The sequence below is a fragment of the Panulirus ornatus genome, chromosome 8 (assembly GCF_036320965.1).
Source record: "Panulirus ornatus isolate Po-2019 chromosome 8, ASM3632096v1, whole genome shotgun sequence".
Lineage (NCBI taxonomy): Eukaryota > Metazoa > Arthropoda > Malacostraca > Decapoda > Palinuridae > Panulirus > Panulirus ornatus.
In genome coordinates this window covers 47,709,531-47,732,693 of record NC_092231.1, presented here as the reverse complement: position 1 = coordinate 47,732,693, position 23,163 = coordinate 47,709,531, and the positions used below count along the sequence as shown (strand labels likewise).

The following is a 23,163-nucleotide window of genomic DNA, read 5'->3' as shown; positions in this document are numbered from 1 at the left end:
GGTGTTCTTCTGATGGGTGTGTTCTGTGGTGTTAATCTGATGGATGTGTTCTGTGGTGTTATTCTGATGGACGTGTCCCTTGGTGTTCTTCTGATGGATGTGTTCTGTGGTGTTGTTCTGATGGACGTGTTCCCTGGTGTTCTTCTGATGTATATGATATCTGTTGTTGTTTTGACAATTGCGTTTTCTGGTATTCTAATGGACGTGTTCTCTGATGTTGCTGTGATGGATGTGATTTCATGAGGGATGTATTCTCATGTGTTGTTTCAATGGATGTGTTTCTGGCGTTATTCTGATGGATGTTTTCTCTGAAACTGTTCTAATGGATGAGTTATCTGCTGTTGTCTAGATAGATGTGTTTTCTGGTGTTGGTTGATGGATGTGTTCCCTGGTGTTATTCTGATGAATGTGTAATTTTTTTTTACTAATGGCTGTTTTTTGGTGTTGCTCTGGTGGATGTGTTCTTTGGTGTTGTTTTGATGGAAGTGTTCCCTTGTGTTGTTCTGATGGATGTGTTCTCTGGTGTTGTTTTGATGGAAGTGTTCTCTTGTGTTGTTCTGATGGATGTGTTCTCTGGTGTTGTTTTGATGGAAGTGTTCTCTTGTGTTGTTCTGATGGATGTGTTCTCTGGTGTTGTTTTGATGGAAGTGTTCCCTTGTGTTGTTCTGATGGATGTGTTCTCTGGTGTTGTTTTGATGGAAGTGTTCCCTTGTGTTGTTCTGATGAATGTTTTCCCTGGTGTTGTTCTGATGGATGTGTTCTCTTGTGTTGTTCTGATGGATGTGTTCTCTTGTGTTGTTCTGATGAATGTTTTCTCTTGTATTGTTCTGATGGAAGTATTCTCTTGTGTTGTTCTGATGGAAGTGTTCTCTGGTGGTGTTCTGATGGATGTGTTCTCTTGTGTTGTTCTGATGGAAGTGTTCTCTGGTGGTGTTCTGATGGATGTGTTCTCTTGTGTTGTTCTGATGAATGTTTTTCTGGTGTTGTTCTGATGGATGCGTTCTCTGTTTTTCCTCTGGTGGATGTGCTGTCTAGCGTTGTTTTCCTAGATGCTTTCTCTGTGATGTTCTAATATATGTGTTCTCTTGATATGTATGGGTGAATATATTCTATATTCATACTCTGATGGATGTGTTCTCTGGAATTTTCCTGATGCATGTGTTCTTTTAAGTTGTCAGATTGGTGTGCTGTCTGATTTTCTTCTGATGGATGTGTTTTCTCGTGTTGTTTTGATGAATGCAATCTCTGATATTGGCCTATTGGATATGTTCTCTGGTGCTGTTCTGGTGAATGCATTCTCAGGTACTGTTCTGGTGAACACATCCTTTGCTGTTGTTCTGATAGATGAGCTCTCTGGTGCTGGTCCAGTGGATGTGTTCTCTGGAATTGTTCTCATGGATGTGGTCATTGGTGCTCGTCTGTTAAAGCGTCCTCTAGTGTTTTTCTGATGAAGAATTTTCTTGTGTAGCTATGAAGGATGTGTTCTGTATAGTTGTTTTGATGGATGTGTTTTCTGCTCTTGTTCTGGGTAACACATTGCAATCAACACTGTATAGTTCATGTTCTATATATATGGGCAGCATATTGCACTCTACTGTGTCTAGTTCATATGCCATAGTTTTGGGAAACATACTATTTTCTACTGTGTCTAGTTCATGATCCATGTATTGTGAACAACACATATGATTCTGGTGTGTCTCTTTATGTTCCATATGTTGTAAGCAACATAGTGCATTCACCAAACTTCATTCTGATGTGCTCACTTTGTGTTTTAATGTTGTGGGCACTATATTATATTCTACAATTTTTAATTCATGTATCATACGTTATGGGCAACATAATGAATGTAAATACGTGTAGTTCATGTTCCATATGTTTTGGCCAAAATACTATTTTCTACTAAGTCTAGTTCATGATCCATATTTTGTGGAGAACAAATATCATTCTGCTGTGTCTTTTTATGTTCCATATGTTATGCAGTATATTGCATTCAGTTGTGTCTAGTTTACTCTCATATATAGAGGGCTACATTTTACATATATTGTGTGTGCTTCTTGTTCCATAAGCTGTTGACAACCTGTTAAATTCTACAGTGTCTAGTTCATGCTTCAAGTGTTGTGGACACTATAGCAATTTATACTATGTCTAGTTCATATTCCATATATAGTGGGCAAAATTTACATTCTATTGTGTTTAGTTCATTATCCATATATGAACAAAATATTACAGTGTACTGTGTCTAGTTCATGTTCTAATCGTTGCTGGAAAAGATATTGAATTGTGCTGTGTTTAGATTATGCTCTTTATGTTGGAGATAACATATTTCTTGCTACTGTGTGTGGTTCATGTTTCATACGCTGTAGGCAACAGATTACATTCTACTGGTTGTAGTTCATGTTCCATATGTTCTAAACAATATTTCACTTTGTACTGTGTCTACTTCATGTTCCATATATTGTGGGCAATATATAACTTTCTACGATGACCAGTCCATGTTTCATATGTTTTGAGCAATACATTGACTTTTTAAAATTAGTTCTAGATTTTATTCCATATACTCTGGGCTTTGTATCATATCATCTTGTGCCTAGATGATGTTCAATAGGTTTTTACATCATATTACATTTCATTGTGGCTAATTCATGTTCTACATGTTCTGGGCATCCTATTACATTTTACTGTGTCTAATTCACATTTCATATGGGCAACATATTCAAATCTAATGCGTTTGGTCCGTGTTCTATATGTTGCGGGCAAAATATTTTAATCTAATGTGTCTAGTTCATTTTCCATACGGGCAACATATTGCATTCTGCTATATCTAGCTCATATTCCATATGTTTTAGGCAACGTATTGAATCCTACTGTGTTTGATTTTTGTTCAATATGTCGCAGGCAAGATATTATATTCTGTGCTTTGTTTATTTTTCATATGTTTTAAGCAATGCATTACATTCTACTGTGTTCAGTTAATGTTCCATATGTTTGAGGCAACATATCTTATTTCGCTGTTTCTATTTCATGTTCCGTATGTTTTAGGTAATATATTGCAATCAACTGTCTAATTCACGTTCAATGTTTTTTAGGGCAACATGTTAATGTTCTATACGTAATGGACATTACATTGCATTCTACTGCGTCTAGTTTGTGTTCCATGTATTTTACACAACATAATACATTCTACTGTGTCTAATTCAGGTTCCATATGTTGTGGGGAACACATTACATTCTACCGTGTTAGTTCATGTTCCATATGTTGTCGGAAAACGTATTGCATTCTATCTGTTTCTAGTTCATAATCCATATGTTGTTTCCAGCATAATGCATTCTACTGTCTAGTGTCTGTTCCATATATTTGGAACAACAAATTAAGTTCCGCTCTGTCTAATTCATGTTTCTTATGTTGTGGGCAACATATTACATTCTACAGTGTTTGGTTTATGTTCCATATTTTGTGTGTAACTTACTGGACTCTACACTGTCTAGTTCATGTCGCATATGTTGTGGGAAACATTATATTTTACCCTGGTTCATGTTTCAAATGCTGTATGCAATATATTACATTTTATCGTGTCTACTTGTTTTTTGTGTTGTGTGCAACATATCAAATTCTACTTTGTCAGTTTCATGTTCTGTGTGTGTTGGACAACATATTATATTCTGCAGTGTCTACTTCACGTTGTGCGTAACATGTCACTTTCTAGTGTGCCTATTTCGTGGTCCATATAGTGCTGGCAACATGATGCATTCTTTTGTGTCTAGTTCATGTACCATATGTGTGAGGCAACATATGACGTTGTGCTGTGCCTGGTTTATATTCTACGTGTTACAGGCAAAATTTTGCCTTCTTTTATGTTTAATTCATCTCCCAGATATTTTGGGCAACTTATCACATACTGTGTCTACTTTATGTTTCGTATGTTGTGGGCAGCATATTGCGTTTAACTGTGCGTTGCTTATGTTCCATATGTTTTGGGCAACATATTGCGTCCTACCGTTTCTGGTTTACTTCCCATATTTTGTGGTAACATACTACTTTCTACTGTTTTCAATTCATGTTCCCTGTATCATGGGCAACATGTTCAATATGTTGTGGGCAATATGTTACACTCTATTGTTTCTAGTACTTGTCCCATATACTGTGTGCAATATATTGCATTTTGCAGTGTCTACTTCATATTTCATATGTTTCGGGAAGCACATTACATTCTAGTGTGTTCAGTTCATGTTCCATATGTTGTGGGCAACATATTACATTTTACTGTGTCTGGTTGTTGTTCCATAAATTGTTGGCAAAGAATTAAATTCTTAGTGCCTAGTTTTGTTTTGGGCAACTTATGTCATTCTACTATGTCTAGTTCATATTCCCTATGTTTTAAGCACCATACTACATTTTGCTGTGTATAGTTCATGTTTCATATATTTTGGGCGAAATATTACATTGTATTCTGTCAGTTTCCTGTTCTCATATGTTTTAGGCTAACGTCTTACATTATAATGTGTCTTGTTCACGTTCCATATGATCTGGGGAATACATCACATTCTACTATATCTAGTTCATGTACAGTAAGTAGTGAGAGCAACGTAATACTTTCAACTGTCTCTAGTTCAATTTCCATATGTCGTGGACAACATATAGCATTCTACTGTGTTTCGTTCATGTTCCAGATAGCTTGGGCAACATATCGCATTGTACTCTGGTTCACGTTCATGTTTTGAGCAACATATTGCGTTCCACTATATCTTATTCATGTTTTATATGTTAAGTTTAACATATTGCATTATACTGTTCAAGAATGTTGTGGGCAACATATTATATTCAACTCTGTCTAGTTCATGTTCCAAATGTTTTGAGCAATATATTATATTTCATTGTTCTAGTTGATGCTTCAGATATTGTGGGCAACATATCACATTGTACTGTGTCGTTCAGATATCATATGTTTTGAGCAGCATATGGCATTCTGCTTTGTTAATTTCATGTTCTATATGTTATGGTAACATATTGCACTTTATTGTGTGTTGTTCATGTTTAACATGTTTTGGATATCATATTGCGTTCTACTGTCTAGTTCATGTTCCATATATTATGAAGAACATATTACATTCTACTGACACTCGTTCTTGTTCCTTGTATTGAGGGCAACATATAACATTCTACTGTTTGATATATTTTGGTCAATATATCACATTCTACTCCTTAATTTCTATATTCTATACATTTTGGGCTAACATACTACATTATACTATGTCTAGTTCATTTTCCATATGTTATAAGAAATATCTCATATTCTACTGTTTTTAGTTCATATTCCACAAGTTATGGGCAAGATAATGCATTCTACAATGCATTTTGCTGTGTCTAGTTCATGTTTTTGATGTATATGTTTTTATGTTCATGTTCCATATGTTGTGGGCAACATATTTTTTCTACTGTATCTGGTTGTTGTTTAATAAGCTGCAGGCAACGTATTACATTCTGCTGTGTCTAGTCCATGTTTCATGTGTTGTGGCAACTTATTTCTAATGTGTCTAGTTCACGTACCTCTACTCTGCTAAACCCAACAACTTTGTTTTTATTAACATTTAATCTGAACTGAATTCTTTCACATTCCTCCAAACTGAGGCACCAACTTCTGCAGTCATTGACTCGAATCTTCCACCAGTGCAGTGTCATCAGCAAACAACATCTGAATCGCTTCTCTGGCCCTCTCATTCCTATAGACTCCATACTCTCTTTGAAACTCTTGCACTCACCTCTCACCACCCCATTTATAAGCATATTGAATAGCCATTGTGACATCACATACCCCTGTCGTAGACCAATCTTCACTCTCTTCTCTTCATGCTTACACGCTTGATAACTCCTCACTGCTACAAGCAGTTTCCTCACAGTATATTTTCTTAAGAACTTCCACAAGGCTTCTCCATCAACCCTATCATATGCGTTTTTTTCAAATCCATGAGAGCCACATACATATCCTTTTGTTTCTCTAAGTATTTCGCACACACTCTTTAAAACAAATACGTGATCCATGTATCCCTTTCCATTCCTGAAATCATTTCGTTCCTCCCCATTCTGATTCTCTGCACACGCCTTCACCTTTTCGATCACTACTCTCCTATACAACGTATCAGGTACACACAACAAACTTATCCCTCTATAGCTTGAACACTTTCCTTTGTCCTTCTTTCCCTTATACAAAGGTAGTATACAGAGATTCCACCTATCCCCAGGCAGCTCGCTATGATGTATACGCACACTGAAAATCTTAACTAACCTATCAGGAACACAGTCACCTCCTTAAGAGATTTAGCTGCAGTACCATCTACTCAACCCTCCTTACCACATTTCATCTTACGCAAGACTTTCGCCATCTCGTCTCTTGTCACCAAACCACTTGCCATGACTCTCACATACATACCTACCCTATCCAAACATCTGCCATCCTATTATCAAAAGCCTCTCCAATTGCCTTTCCCTACTTTAGTAAGAGAATAGTTGTTCCATACATGTTTCTTAAGATAAATGTATGACTCACCTTCATCATCCTAACACGAGAAGCACCCCGCTTGGTAAAACGCTTCCCATTAAGATAGGCCGAAGTGAAAAGGGTTAGATACACCGATCTACCCTCCAGGACCTGCGGAATGACTTTTTCCACGGCGTCGTAATATCTGAAGACTTTTTCCAGACCCTGTTATAATAGAATTAATGTTTATTGTAGTGAATGAGCAGTAAGATGGCAATAAGGTCGAGAGGGCCGAAGATTGTTTTCAGATCGAATGTGATTAGCATTGCCAGATTCAATAAGCTAAAACTGACAATCTAAATGAATGATACTGTAAGTGAGTTGAAGTTAAGTGAATAAAGAAATTATATGGAGGAGCGCAATAATGAATGTAATATTGAAAAGTATTCATTATCAATTGGCCAACCCGCCACCTGTTGTGACCAGCCAGGTTCAAGGAATTTTTGTCTTGATAGATTCTGACTTCTGTCAAGAGTGACAAAAATTATTCTTAGAAATTATTGTGGCAGATTGAGCGGTAAAATAGCGGTAATGGTACAAAGACTAAGAAAAGATCACATCAAAGTGAGGAGTGTACCTAAGTTCAGGAAACTATAGAGCTAACATCAATGCTATTAGGCCAGTAAAACAACTAACCGTTATTTTCAGGAGACTAGGCAACGACACGCAGACATATTGGGAACCAGTGGCCAAGGCAATGATACAGAGATCATTCCACACTAGGTCAATTTTCTTCTCATACAAACAAAGCTAAACAAAGCATTTTTCTTCATTCGATTTCTGAATCAGAAATGGATTCAAACATGGAAAGGAGGCTTGGGGAAGATATAATGGATGAGTCAACAAAGACCACAGGGCTGGAGATACTAACGGAAATTACAGAAAGACAGGATCAGGATCAAACACACATGGAGGAGCAGATAACGATACTGTCACATCAAATCAAAGAACATGGAAAGTGTTATCAGACGAAGGAGAAAAATAGAGATTTGAAAAATGTAGATAGAAGGTATAAACACGGAATTACTTCAGCTGAGGGGAACCAATTAAATCATAACCAGAAGGAAGAAAAAGAGGCGCTCTATGGCTCAAAAAGGTCTTCATTGGACATCCAAAAGTCAATCAAAATAAAGGAAATGCACATATCACAGAGAACAAAGACTATCAATAGAAGATAGCGGAAAGAAAAAGCAGGAGCGTTTCGTGGGGCTAGTGAACAGAAAAAAAGAGCATAATGAAGTATTCAGTGAAAAAGAGACCTACAGACATTGTAAAACACGGACGTGGAGAATCAAATAAAGCTGTGAAGAGAGTAATAACAACTGTGAAAAACAACAGTCAGATTCAAATAGAAGAAGTTAGCAATAAAGGAGGTTTTTGTAGAGAAAGACTGCTACGTGAATGTTGGCTGGGCAACACTGACGGATATAGTACAAAAATCGGTTTCACCGATATTAGTCAGGTTAATGAAGCAGGATAATGACAGACTTTTCGAGATGAAGACCACAATCCAGACAGAAAAAAAGGGAAAAGGAATGAAAAAAGTTCATGAAAAGACTAGAGATTACAGACATGCCAAGTTGATTTTTTCTCGTAAAAGAAATGATAAAGATAGGTGGATCTAGTTAGGATGTGCTTATGGAGGGTAAGAAACTTAGCTACAAGGAGGAACTCAGCTACGTTTGCATTAGACGTGATTGAATATAAGTAGATTTTAGGCGAAATATTGATGCAGTCTCTACTTAAACGTATCGAGAACACTGCATTCAGTTAATCTAACAGGTAAAGTACTTTGCATCATTGAGGGTAAAACGTTTGCCATTACTACGAATGAAATCTTACCAATCTATCCTTAACTAGCTTGATAGATCGAGATTATCAAGAGCTTTGTTGATTCTACATACTTGCATTAGATAACCGTTCAACTTCCTGTGTTCTAAGCTAAATGGATTCACACTGTTTAGTTGGCTTTCATGGGATTTGTTTCTCAGGCCGGGTATCATCTTGGTGCCTCACCTCCGTAATCTCTCAATTCTGTCTAGGACTTTTCTCAAGCAGGGTGACCAAAACTGACCACACAATATCAAAGATGAGGAAGCATAAGTGAGTTGTAGAGAACATAGATAATCATTTCCGACTTGAATTTGAAAGAACTGCCCATGAGTCCGAGAATTTTGTCCTTTTTATTGTTTGTGTGCACTCATTACTTGATTTGAGATCATTGAAGATTATTACGTCCTAGCCCTTCTTCCCATTTACTTTCTGTAGCTTAACAGAATTCTTATCATAGCTTGCCTTTACATTTTTACTACCAATATGTAGAATTTTGCACAAATCAATATTAGAATTCGTTTGCAACATGTGAGCAGACTCCATCAGTATTTTTTCTACGTCAGTTTGAAACTGCACACGTTCGGTTTCTATTGCAGACTCAAATCCCCAGTTTCGTCTGCAAATCTAGATACCTTATATCACTGGCATATATGAGAAAGAGAACAGGTTCGAAGACTGATCCCTGTGGCACACCACTTGTTACGTCTAACCATTCAAAGGCTTGACCATTAACCACTACGCTTTCTTCAATGCCAGTCAGCCCATTTCCTAACCATCAAAGTGCAACACCATCTATACCATGTGACTTAACTTTTGTCAGTTACCTTTGATGCAGAATTTTATCGAAATGCTCATTGAAAATCAGATTAGATGACATAACTACTTATTATCATTATCTATTATGATTATTTCAGGAAAGAAATCCAGCAGGTTTCTCATTCATGAATTATTTCGTCGAAAACTACGTTCAGATTCGCGTATTAAGTGGTGGTCCTGTACATGGTTTACAGTCCTAGCCCGAATGATGAGTTCTATTAATCTAACAACTTTAGAAGTTATGAAAATTGGACGATAATTTCCGGTCACTGAAGTATTACTTCTTTTGAATATCGGTGTTATATTGTCAAATATCCATTCCTGGCGAATTATTTCCGTAGTAAGTGTTTTATTGAAAAGAGCAGCCGATGATTTAGTTGTCTTATTTTTCTCCACTTTCATTGTCCTTGGATAAAAGATGTTCTGGATCTGAGTGAAACGAAGCTCAAGGGAAAAGGGGAAGAGTGGTTTGAGAAAGTCTTGGGAGTAGAGCCAGCGGTTGCTGAGAGGACAAGAGCTTAGGAAGGAGTAGCAATACTCCCGAAGCAGGAGTTGTGAGAGTATGTGATAGAGTGTAAGAAAGTACATTCTAGATAATTGTGGATAAAAAAAAAACTGAAAGTGAAGAGAGAGAGATGGGTGACTATTGGTGCATATGCACCTGGTCATGAGAAGAAAGATCATGAGAGGCAAGTGGCTTGGGAGCAGTTTAGTGAGTGTATTAGCAGCTTTGATGCACGATGCCGTGTTATAGTAATGGGGGATCTAAATGCGAACGTGAGTAATGTGGCAGTTGGGTATAATTGGTGTACATGAGGTGTTCAGTGTTATAAATGGAAATGATGAGGAGTTTGTGGGTTTGTGTGCTGAAAAAAGACTGGTGATTGGGAATACCTGGTTTAAAAAGAGGGATATATATATATATATATATATATATATATATATATATATATATATATATATATATATATATATATATATATATATATATATATATATATATACATATATATATATATATATATATATATATATATATATATATATATATATTTCAGAGGTATAAGTTTGTTGAGTATTCCTGGTAAATTATATGGGAGGATATTGATTGAGAGGGTGAGGGCATGTACAGAGCATCAGATTGGGGAAGAGCAGTTTGGTTTCAGAAGTGGTAGAGGATGTGTGGATCAGGTGTTTCCTTTGAAGAATGTATGTGAGAAATACTTAGAAAAGCAAATGGATTTGTATGTAGCATTTATGGATCTGGAGAAGGCATATGATAGAGTTGATAGAGATGCTCTGTGGAAGGTATTAAGAATATATGGTGTGGGAGGCAAGTTGTTAGAAGCAGTGAAAAGTTTTTATCGAGGATGTAAGGCATGTGTACGTGTAGGAAGAGAGGAAAGTGATTGGTTCTCAGTGAATGTAGGTTTGCGGCAGGGGTGTGTGATGTCTCCATGGTTGTTTAATATGTTTATGGATGGGGTTGTTAGGGAGGTGAATGCAAGAGTTTTGGAAAGTGGGGCAAGTATGAAGTCTGTTGGGGATGAGAGAGCTTGGGAAGTGAGTCAGTTGTTGTTCGCTGATGATACAGCGCTAGTGGCTGATTCATGTGAGAAACTGCAGAAGCTGTTGACTGAGTTTGGTAAAGTGTGTGAAAGAAGAAAATTAAGAGTAAATGTGAATAAGAGCAAGGTTATTAGGTACAGTAGGGTTGAGGGTCAAGTCAATTGGGAGGTGAGTTTGAATGGAGAAAAACTGGAGGAAGTGAAGTGTTTTAGATATCTGGGAGTGGATCTGGCAGCGGATGGAACCATGGAAGCGGAAGTGGATCATAGGGTGGGGGAGGGGGCGAAAATTCTGGGAGCCTTGAAGAATGTGTGGAAGTCGAGAACATTATCTCGGAAAGCAAAAATGGGTATGTTTGAAGGAATAGTGGTTCCAACAATGTTGTATGGTTGCGAGGCGTGGGCTATGGATAGAGTTGTGCGCAGGAGGATGGATGTGCTTGAAATGAGATGTTTGAGGACAATATGTGGTGTGAGGTGGTTTGATCGAGTAAGTAACGTAAGGGTAAGAGAGATGTGTGGAAATAAAAAGAGCGTGGTTGAGAGAGCAGAAGTGGGTGTTTTGAAATGGTTCGGGCACATGGAGTGAATGAGTGAGGAAAGATTGACCAAGAGAATATATGTGTCGGAGGTGGAGGGAACGAGGAGAAGAGGGAGACCAAATTGGAGGTGGAAAGATGGAGTGAAAAAGATTTTGTGTGATCGGGGCCTGAACATGCAGGAGGGTGAAAGGAGGGCAAGGAATAGAGTGAATTGGAGCGATGTGGTATACCGGGTTTGACGTGCTGTCAGTGGATTGAATCAAGGCATGTGAAGCGTCTGGGGTAAACCATGGAAAGCTGTGTAGGTATGTATATTTGCGTGTGTGGACGTGTGTATATACGTGTGTGTGAGGGTGGGTTGGGCCATTTCTTTCGTCTGTTTCTTTGCGCTACCTCGCAAACGCGGGAGACAGCGACAAAGCAAAAAAAAAAAAAAAAAAATATATATATATATGAATATATATATATATATATATATATATATATATATATATATATATATATATATATATATATATATATATATATATATTTTTTTTTTTTTTTTTTTTTTTTTTTTTTTTTTTTTTTATACTTTGTCGCTGTCTCCCGCGTTTGCGAGGTAGCGCAAGGAAACAGACGAAAGAAATGGCCCAACCCACCCCCATACACATGCCTTGTTTTAATCCACTGACAGCACGTCAACCCCGGTATACCACATCGCTCCAATTCACTCTATTCTTTGCCCTCCTTTCACCCTCCTGCATGTTCACGCCCCGATCACACAATATCTTCTTCACTACATCTTTCCACTCCCAATTTGGTCTCCCTCTTCTCCTCGTTCCCTCCACCTCCGACACATATATCCTCTTGGTCAATCTTTCCTCACTCATTCTCTCCATGTGACCAAACCATTTCAAAACACCCTCTTCTGCTCTCTCAACCACGCTCTTTTTATTTCCACACATCTCTCTTACCCTTACGTTACTTACTCGATCAAACCACCTCCCAACACACATTGTCCTCAGACATCTCATTTCCAGCACATCCATCCTCCTGCGCACAACTCTACCTATAGTCCACGCCTCGCAACCATACAACATTGTTGGAACCACTATTCCTTCAAACATACCCATTTCTGCTTTCCGAGATAATGTTCCCGACTTCCACACATTCTTCAAGGCTCCTAGAATTTTCGCCCCCTCCCCCACCCTATGATCCACTTCCGCTTCCATGGTTCCATCCGCTGCCAGATCCACTCCCAGATATCTAAAACACTTTACTTCCTCAAGTTTTTCTCCATTCAAACTCACCTCCCAATTGAATTGACCCTCAACCCTACTGTACCTAATAACCTTGCTCTTATTCACATTTACTCTTAACTTTCTTCTTTCACACACTTTACCAAACTCAGTCACCAGCTTCTGCAGTTTCTCACATGAATCAGCCACCAGCGCTGTATCATCAGCGAACAACAACTGACTCACTTCCCAAGCTCTCTCATCCCCAACAGACTTCATACTTGCCCCACTTTCCAAAACTCTTGCATTCGCCTCCCTAACAACCCCATCCATAAACAAATTAAACAACCATGGAGACATCACACACCCCTGCCGCAAACCTACATTCACTGAGAACCAATCACTTTCCTCTCTTCCTACACGTACACATGCCTTACATCCTCGATAAAAACTTTTCACTACTTCTAACAACTTGCCTCCCACACCATATATTCTTAATACCTTCCACAGAGCATCTCTATCAACTCTATCATATGCCTTCTCCAGATCCATAAATGCTACATACAAATCCATTTGCTTTTCTAAGTATTTCTCACATACATTCTTCAAAGCAAACACCTGATCCACACATCCTCTACCACTTCTGAAACCAAACTGCTCTTCCCCAATCTGGTGCTCTGTACATGCCTTCACCCTCTCAATCAATACCCTCCCATATAATTTGCCAGGAATACTCAACAAACTTATACCTCTGTAATTTGAGCACTCACTCTTATCCCCTTTGCCTTTGTACAATGGCACTATGCACGCATTCCGCCAATCCTCAGGCACCTCACCATGAGTCATACTTACATTAAATAACCTTACCAACCAGTCAACAGTACAGTCACCCCCTTTTTTAATAAATTCCACTGCAATACCATCCAAACCTGCTGCCTTGCCGGCTTTCATCTTCGGCAAAGCTTTTACTACCTCTTCTCTGTTTACCAACTCATTTTCCCTAACCCTCGCACTTTGTACACCACCTCGACCAAAACACCCTATATCTGCCACTCTATCATCAAACACATTCAACAAACCTTGAAAATACTCACTCCATCTCCTTCTCACATCACCACTACTTGTTATCACCTCCCCACTTGCGCCCTTCACTGAAGTTCCCATTTGCTCCCTTGTCTTACGCACTTTATTTACCTTCTTCCGGAACATCTTTTTATTCTCCCTAAAATTTGATATATATATATATATATATATATATATATATATATATATATATATATATATATATATATATATATATATATATATATATATATATATATATATATATATATATATATATATATATATATATATATATATATATATATATATATAAGTATACGTATGTGAGTAGGAGAGATGGTCAAAGGACATTATTGGACTACGTGTTAATTGATAGGCGTGTAAAAGAGAGACTTTTGGATGATATTGTGCTGAGAGGGGAAGCTGCAGGGATGTGTGTCACCATCTTCTGGAGGCAAAGATGAAGATATGTAGAGGTTTCCAGAAAAGAAGAGAGAATGCTGGGGAGAAGAGAGTGGAGAGAGTAGGTGAACTTGAACAGGAGACTTGTGTGAGGAATTATCAGGAGAGATTGAGAGTAGAATGGCAAAAGGTGAGAGCAAATAACGTAAAGGGAGTGGGAGAGGAATGGGATGTATTTAGGGAAGCATTGATGCCTTGCGGAGGTAGGCGGATTAGAAAGGGTAGTGAATAGTGGGGTGAAGAGCTAAGATTTCTAGTGCAAGAGAAAACAGAGGTGTTTGGACGATATTTACAGGTAAGTAGTGCAAATGACTGGGAGATGTATAAAGGAAAGCGGCAAGAGGTCAAGAAAAAGTTACGAGATTTAAAGGAAAAAAAAGCAAATGAGGGTTGGGTTGGAAGAGTATCATTAGATTTTAGGGAGATTAAAAGGATGTTTTGAAAGGAGGTAAATAACGTGTTAAGACAATAGAACAAATGGAAACATTGGCGAAAGGAACAAGTGGGGAATTGATAACAGATAGTGATGAAGTGAGGAGATGGAGTGAGTACTTTGAAGATTTGTTGTATGTGTTTGATGATAGAGTGGCAGATATAGGGTGTTTTGGTCGGGGTGTTGTGCAAAGTGAGAGGGTCGGGGAGAAATGATTTGGTGAAGAAAGAAGAGGTAGTGAAAGAGTTCTGGAAGATGAAGTTCGGCAAGGCGGCGGGTTTGGATGGTATTGCAGTGTTTATTAAAAGAGAGGTGACTGTGTTGCTGATTGTTTGGTAAGGATGCTCAAATTATGCATGGACCATGGTGAAGTGCCCGAAGATTGGCGTAATGCATGCATAGCACCACTGTAAAAAGGCAAAGGGGATAAAGGTGAGTGTTCAAATTAGAGGCATAAATTTGTTGAGTATTCCTGGTAAATTATATGGGAGGGTATTGATTTAGAGGGTGAAGGCATGTACAGAGTATTAGATTGGGGGGGAGCAGTGTGGTCTTAGAAGTGGTAAAGGATATGTGGACCAGATGTTTGCTTTGAAGAATGTATTTAGGAGACACTTAGATAGACAAATGGATTTGTATATAGCATCTAAGGATCTGGAGAAGGCATATGATAGGATTGATAGAGATGCGTTGCGGAAGCTTTTAAGAGTGTATGGTGTGGATAGTAAGTTCCTAGAAGCAGTGAAATTTTTTACAAACGATGTATGGCATGTGTACGAGTAGGAAGAAAGGAGAGTGATTGGTTCCCATTGAATGTTGGTCTGCTGCAGGAGTGTGTGACGTCCCCATGGTTGTTTAATTTCTTTATGGATGGGGTGATTAGGGTGGTAAATGCAAGAGTTTTGGAGAGATGGAGAGTACGAAATCTCTTGTGGATGAGAGGACTAGGAAGTGAGTCACTTGTTGTTCGCCGATAATACAGCTCTAGTGGCTTATTCGAGTAAGAAACTGTAGAGGATGGTGACTGATTTTGGAAAAGTGTGTTAAAGAAAAAAGTTGAGAGTAAATGTGAGTAAGAGCAAGGTTAGTAGGTTCAGTAGGGTTGAGGGACAAGTTAATTGTGATGTAAGTTTGAATTGAGAAAAATTAGAGGAAGTGAAGTGTTTTAGATGTCTGGGAGTGGACTTAGCAGGAAGGAATATTAAAGCAGAAATGAATCACACGGTGGAGAGGGCGCGAAGGCTTTGGGAGAGATGAAGAATGTGTGGAAGGAAAAAATGTTATCTTGAAGAGCAAAAAAGGGTATGTATGACGGATCAGTAATTCCGACAATGTTATATGGTTACGAAGCGTTGGCTACAGATAGAGTTGTACGAAGAGTGGATGTCATGGAAATGAAATGTTTGAGGACAATATGCACTGTGAGGTGGTTTGATCGAGTAAGTAATGAAAGGTAAGTGATATGAGAGTGAATAAAAAGAATTTTGTAGAGAGAGCAGAACCGGTGTGTTGAAATGGATTGGACATATGGAGAAAATGAGTGAGGAAAGATTGACAAAGAGGATATATGGTCAGATGGAGGGAACAAGAAGAAACGGCAGACAATATTGGGAGTCGATGGATGTCTTAGGAGTAAAGTCAGGAGTTAGTGAGAGGACAAGAGCTAGGGAAGGAGTAGCACTACTCCTGAAACAGGAGCTGTGAGAGTATGTGATAGAGTGTAAGAAAGTAAATTCTAGATTGATATGGGTAAAACAGAAAGTTGATGGAGAGAGATGGGTGATTATTGGTGCATATGCACCTGGGCATGAGAAGAAAGATCATGAGAGGCAAGTGTTTTGGAAGCAGCTGAATGAGTGTGTTAGTGGTTTTGATGCACAAGACCGGGTTATAGTGATGGGTGATTTGAATACAAAGGTGAGTAATGTGGCAGTTGAGGGAATAATTTGTATACATGGAGTGTTCAGTGTTGTAAATGGAAATGGTGAAGAGCTTGTAGATTTATGTGCTCAAAAAATACTGGTGATTGGGAATACCTGGTTTAAAAAGCGAGATATACATAAGTATACGTATGTAAGTAGAAGAGATGGTCAGAGAGCGTTACTGGATTACGCGTTGATTGATAGGCGCGCGAAAGAGAGACTTTTGGATGTTAATGTGCTGAGAGGTGCAACTGGAGGGATGTCTGGTCATTATCTTGTGGAGGCGAAGGTGAATGTTTGTAAGGGTTTTCAGAAAAGATGAGAGAATGTTGGGGCTAAGAGAGTGGTGAGAGTAAGTGAGCTTGGGAAGGAGATTTGTGTGAGGAAGTACCAGGAGAGACTGAGTACTGAGTGGAAAAAGGTGAGAACAAAGAAGGTAAGGGGACTGGGGTAGGAATGGGATGTATTTAGGGAAGTAGTAATGGCTTGCGCTAAAGATGCTTGTGGCAAGAGAAGCATGGGAGGTGCGTTGATTAGAAAGGGTAGTGAGTGGTGGGCTGAAGATGTAAGATTATTAGTGAAAGAGAAGAGAGAGGCATTTGGACGATTTTTGCAGGGAAAAAATGCAAATGAGTGGGATAGGTATAAAAGAAAGAGGCAGGAGTTCAAGAGAAAGGTGCAAGAGGTGAAAAAGAGGGCAAATGAGACTTGGGTTGAGAGAGTATCATTAAATTTTATGGAGAATAAAAAGATGTTTTGGAAGTAGGTAAATAAAGTGCGTAAGACAAGCGAGAAAATTTGGAACTTCACTGAAGGGGGCAAATGGGGACGTGATAACAAGTAGTGGTGATGTGAGAAGGAGATGAAGTGAGTATTTTGAAGGTTTTTTTGAATGTGTTTGATGATAGAGTGGCAGATATAGGGTGTTTTGCTCAAGATGGTGTGCAAAGTGAGAGAATTAGGGAAAATGAGTTGGTAAGCAGAGAAGAGGTAGTAAAAGCTTTGAGGAAGATGAAAGCCGGCAAGGCAGCAGGTTTGGATGGCATTGCAGTGGAATTTAAAAAAAAAGGGTTTGACTGTATACCTGACTGGTTGGTAAGGTTATTTGATGTATATATGATTCATGGTGAGGTGCCTGAGGATTGGCGGAATGCTTGCATAGTGCCATTGTACAAAGGCAAAGGGGATAAGAGTGAGTGCTCAACTTACAGAAATGTAAGTTTGGTGAATATTCCTCGTAAATTATATGGGAGGGTACAGAGCATCAGATTGGGGAAGAGCAGTGTGGTTTCAGAAGTGGTAGAGGATGTGCGGATCAGGTTTTTGCTTTGAAGAATGTATGTGAGAAATACTCAGAGAAGCAAATGGATTTGTATGTAGCATTTTTGGATCTGGAGGAAACATATGATATAGTTGATAGAGATGCTCTGTGGAAGGTATTAAGAATATATGGTGTGGAATGCAAGTTGTTAGAAAGAGGGAAAAGTTTTTATCGAGGATGTACGGCATGTGTACGTGGAGGAAGAGTGGAAAGTGATTGGTTCTCAGTGAATATAGGTTTCCGGCAGGGGTGTGTGATGTCTCCATGGTTGTTTAATTTGTTTATGGATCTGGTTGTTAGGGAGGTGAATGCAAGGGTTTTGGAAAGAGGGGCAAGTATGCAGTCTGTTGTGCATGAGAGAGCTTGGGAAGTGAGTCAGTTGTTGTTCGCTGATGATACAACGCTGGTGGCTGATTCATGTGAGAAACTGCAGAAGCTGGTGACTGACTTTGGTAAAGTGTGTGGAAGAAGAAAGTTAAGAGTAAATGTGAATAAGAGCAAGGTTATTAGGTACAGTAGTGTTGAGGGTCAAGTCAATTGGGAGGTAAGTTTGAATGGAGAAAAACTGGACGAAGTAAAGTGTATTAGATATCTGGGAGTGGATCGGGCAACGGATGGAACCATGGAAACGGAGCAAAATCATAGGGTGGGGAAGGGGGCTAAAATTCTGGGATCCTTGAAGAATGTTTGGTAGTCGAAAACATTATCTCGGAAAGCAAAAATGGGTATATTTGAAGGAATAGTGGTTCCAACAATGTTGTATGGTTGCAAGGCGTGGGATATAGATAGAGTTGTGCGCAGGAGGAAAGATGTGCTGGAAATGAGATGTTTTAGGACAATGTGTGGTGTGAGGTGGTTTGATCGAGTAAGTAATGTAAGGGTAAGAGAGATGAGTGGAAGTAAAGAGAGTGTGGTTGAAATAGCAGAAGAGTGTGTTTTGGTCACATGGAGAGAATGAGTGAGGAAAGATTGACCAAGAGGATATATGTGTCAGAGGTGGAGGGAACGGGGAGAAATAGGAGACGAAATTGGAGGTGGAAAGATGGAGTGAAAAAGATTTTGAGTGATCGGGGCCTGAACATGCAGGAGGGTGAAAGGCGTGCAAGGGATAGAGTGAATTGGATCGATGTGGAATACCGGGGTCGACGTGCTGTCAATTCATTGAACCAGGCATGTGAAGCGTCTGGGGTAAACCATGGAAAGTTCTGTGGGGCCTGTATGTGGAAAAGGAACTCTGGTTTCGGTGCATTATTACGTTACAGCTAGAGACTGAGTGTGAACGAATGGAGCCTTTGTTTTATTTTCCTAGCGTTACTTTGCACATATGAGAGGGTAGGGGGTTGTTATTCCATGTGTGGCTGCGTGGCGATGGGAATGAACAAGAGCAGATATTATGAATTATGTACATGTGTATATATAAATATATGTCTGTGTATGTGTATATATATATGTGTATACTGAGAAGTATAGGTATGTATGTTGCGTATGTGGACGTGTATGTATATACATATGTATGTTGGTGGGATGGGCCATTTTTTTGTCTGTTTCCCTGCGTTACCTCGCTAACACGGGAGACAGCAACAAACCAAAGTAAATAAATACGATATATATATATATATATATATATATATATATATATATATATATATATATATATATATATATATATATATATATATATATATATATATATATATATATATATATATATATATATATATATATATATATATATATATATATATATATATATATCTATATATATATATATATATATATATATATATACATATATATATATATATATATATATTATATATATATATATATATATATATATATATATATATATATATATATATATATATATATATATATATATATATATATATATATATATATATATATATATATATATATATATATATATATATATATATATATATATATATATATATATATATATATATATATATATATTTTCTTTTTCTTTCAAACTATTCGCCATTTCCCGCATTAGCGAGGTAGCTTTAAGAACAGAGGACTGGGCCTTTGAGGGAATACCCTCACCTAGCCCAATTCTCTGTTCCTTCTATTGGAAAATTAAAAAAAAACGAGAGGGGAGGATTTCTAGCCCCCCGCTCCCTCCCCTTTTAGTCGCCTTCTACGACACGCAGGGAATACGTGGGAAGTATTCTTTCTCCCCTATCCCCAGGGATATATATATATATATATATATATATATATATATATATATATATATATATATATATATATATATATATATATATATATATATATATATATATATATATATATATATATATATATATATATATATATATATATATATATATATATATATATATATATATATATATATATATATATATAAACAGTGAATGTAGGTTTGCGGCAGGGGTGTGTGATGTCTCCATGGTTGTTTAATTTGTTTATGGATGGGGTTGTTAGGGAGGTAAATGCAAGAGTCCTGGAAAGAGGGGCAAGTATGAAGTCTGTTGGGGATGAGAGAGCTCGGGAAGTGAGTCAGTTGTTGTTCGCTGATGATACAGCGCTGGTGGCTGATTCATGTGAGAAACTGCAGAAGCTGGTGACTGAGTTTGGTAAAGTGTGTGGAAGAAGAAAGTTAAGAGTAAATGTGAATAAGGGCAAGGTTATTAGGTACAGTAGGGTTGAGGGTCAAGTCAATTGGGAGGTGAGTTTGAATGGAGAAAAACTGGAGGAAGTGAAGTGTTTCAGATATTTGGGAGTGGATCTGTCAGCGGATGGAACCATGGAAGCGGAAGTGGATCATAGGGTGGGGGAGGGGGCGAAAATTTTGGGAGCCTTGAAAAATGTGTGGAAGTCGAGAACATTATCTCGGAAAGCAAAAATGGGTATGTTTGAAGGAATAGTGGTTCCAACAATGCTGTATGGTTGCGAGGCGTGGGCTATGGATAGAGTTGTGAGCAGGAGGATGGATGTGCTGGAAATGAGATGTTTGAGGACAATGTGTGGTGTGAGGTGGTTTGATCGAGTAAGTAACGTAAGGGTAAGAGAGATGTGTGGAAATAAAAAGAGCGTGGTTGAGAGAGCAGAAGAGGGTGTTTTGAAATGGTTTGGGCACATGGAGAGAATGAGTGAGGAAAGATTGACCAAGAGGATATATGTTTTGGAGGTGGAGGGAACGAGGAGAAGAGGGAGAGGAAATTGGAGGTGGAAAGATGGAGTGAAAAGGATTTTGTGTGATCGGGGCCTGAACATGCAGGAGGGTGAAAGGAGGGCAAGGAATAGAGTGAATTGGTATACAGGGGTTGACGTGCTGTCAGTGGATTGAATCAAGGCATGTGAAGCGTCTGGGGTAAACCATGGAAAGCTGTGTAGGTATGTATATTTGCGTGTGTGGACGTGTGTATGTACATGTGTATGGGGGGGGTTGGGCCATTTCTTTCGTCTGTTTCCTTGCGCTACCTCGCAGACGCGGGAGACAGCGACAAAGTATAAAAAAAAAAATATATATATATATATATATATATATATATATATATATATATATATATATATATATATATATATATATATATATATATATATATATATAAATATATATATATATATATATATATATATATATATATATATATATATATATATATATATATATATATAAATATATATATATTTATATATATATATTTTTTTTTCTTGCTTTGTCGCTGTCTCCCGCGTTTGCGAGGTAGCGCAAGGAAACAGACGAAAGAAATGGCCCAACCCACCCCCATACACATGTATATACATACGTCCACACACGCAAATATATATACCTACACAGCTTTCCATGGTTTACCCAGACGCTTCACATGCCCTGATTCAACCCACTGACAGCAAGTGAACCCCGGTATATTACATCGATCAAATTCACTCTATTCCTTGCCCTCCGTTCACCCTCCTGCATGTTCAGGCCCCGATCACACAAAATCTTTTTCACTCCATCTTTCCCCCTCCAATTTGGTCTCCCACTTCTCGTTCCCTCCACCTCCGACACATATATCCTCTTGGTCAATCTTTCCTCACTCATTATCTCCATATGCCCAAACCATTTCAAAACACTCTCTTCTGCTCTCTCAACCAAGCTCTTTTTATTTCCACACATCTCTCTTACCCTGACGTTACTTACTCGATCAAACTACCTCACACCATACATTGTCCTCAAACATCTCATTTCCAGCACATCCACCCTCCTGCGCAAAATTCTATCCATAGCCCACGCCTCGCCACCATAAAACCTTGTTGGAACCACTATTCCTTCAAACATACCCATTTTTGCTTTCCGAGATAATGTTCTAGACTTCCACACATTCTTCAAGGCTCCCAGAATTTTCGCCCCCTCCCCCACACTATGATCCACTTCCGCTTCCATGGTTCCATCCGCTGCCAGATCCACTCCCAGATATCTAAAACACTTTACTTCCCCCAGTTTTTCTCCATTCAAACTTACCTCCCAATTGACTTGACCCTCAACCCTACTGTACCTAATTACCTTGCTCTTATTCACATTTACTCTTAACTTTCTTCTTTCACACACTTTACCAAACTCAGTCACCAGCTTCTGCAGTTTCTTACATGAATCAGCCACCACCGATGTATCATCAGCGAACAACAACTGACTCACTTCCCAAGTTCTCTCATCCACAACAGACTTCATACTTGCCCCTCTTTCCAAAACTCTTGCATTCACCTCCCTAACAACCCCATCCATAAACAAATTAAACAACCATGGAGACATCACACACCTATGCCGCAAACCTACATTCACTGAGAACCAATCACTTTCCTCTCTTCCTACCGTACACATGCCTTACATCCTCGATAAAAACTTTTCACTGCCTCTAACAACTTGCCTCCCACACCATATATTCTTAATACCTTCCACAGAGCATCTCTATCAACTCTATCATATCCCTTCTCCAGATCCATAAATGCTACATACAAATCCATTTGCTTTTCTAAGTATTTCTCACATACATTCTTCAAAGCAAACACCTGATCCACACATCCTCTACCACTTCTGAAACCACACTGCACTTCCCCAATCTGATGCTCTGTACATGCCTTCACCCTATCAATCAATACCCTCCCATATAATTTACCAGGAATACTCAACAAACTTATACCTCTGTAATTTGAGCACTCACTCTTATCCCCTTTGCCTTTGTACAATGGCACTATGCACGCATTCCACCAATCCTCAGGCACCTCACCATTAGTCATACATACATTAAATAACCTTACCAACCAGTCACTCATACAGTCATCACCTTTTTTCATAAATTCCACTGCAATACCATCCAAACCTGCTGCATTGCCGGCTTTCATCTTCCGCAAAGGTTTTACTACCTCTTCTCTGTTTACCAAATCATTTTCCCTAACCATCTCACTTTGCACACC

The 23,163-nt window shown here is 38.4% G+C and overlaps 1 protein-coding gene across 1 annotated transcript in view; it reads right to left on the bottom strand.

Annotated features, from left to right (window-relative positions):
- The window catches only part of LOC139749713 (ionotropic receptor 21a-like), an 87,039-nt gene that overhangs the window by 27,628 nt on the left and 36,248 nt on the right, over nucleotides 1-23,163 (bottom strand). Inside the window, exon 3 of the mRNA XM_071663867.1 lies at nucleotides 6,543-6,698. Within this exon, the coding sequence (XP_071519968.1) occupies nucleotides 6,543-6,698 (156 nt within the window). The remainder of the gene's footprint in view (nucleotides 1-6,542; nucleotides 6,699-23,163) is intronic.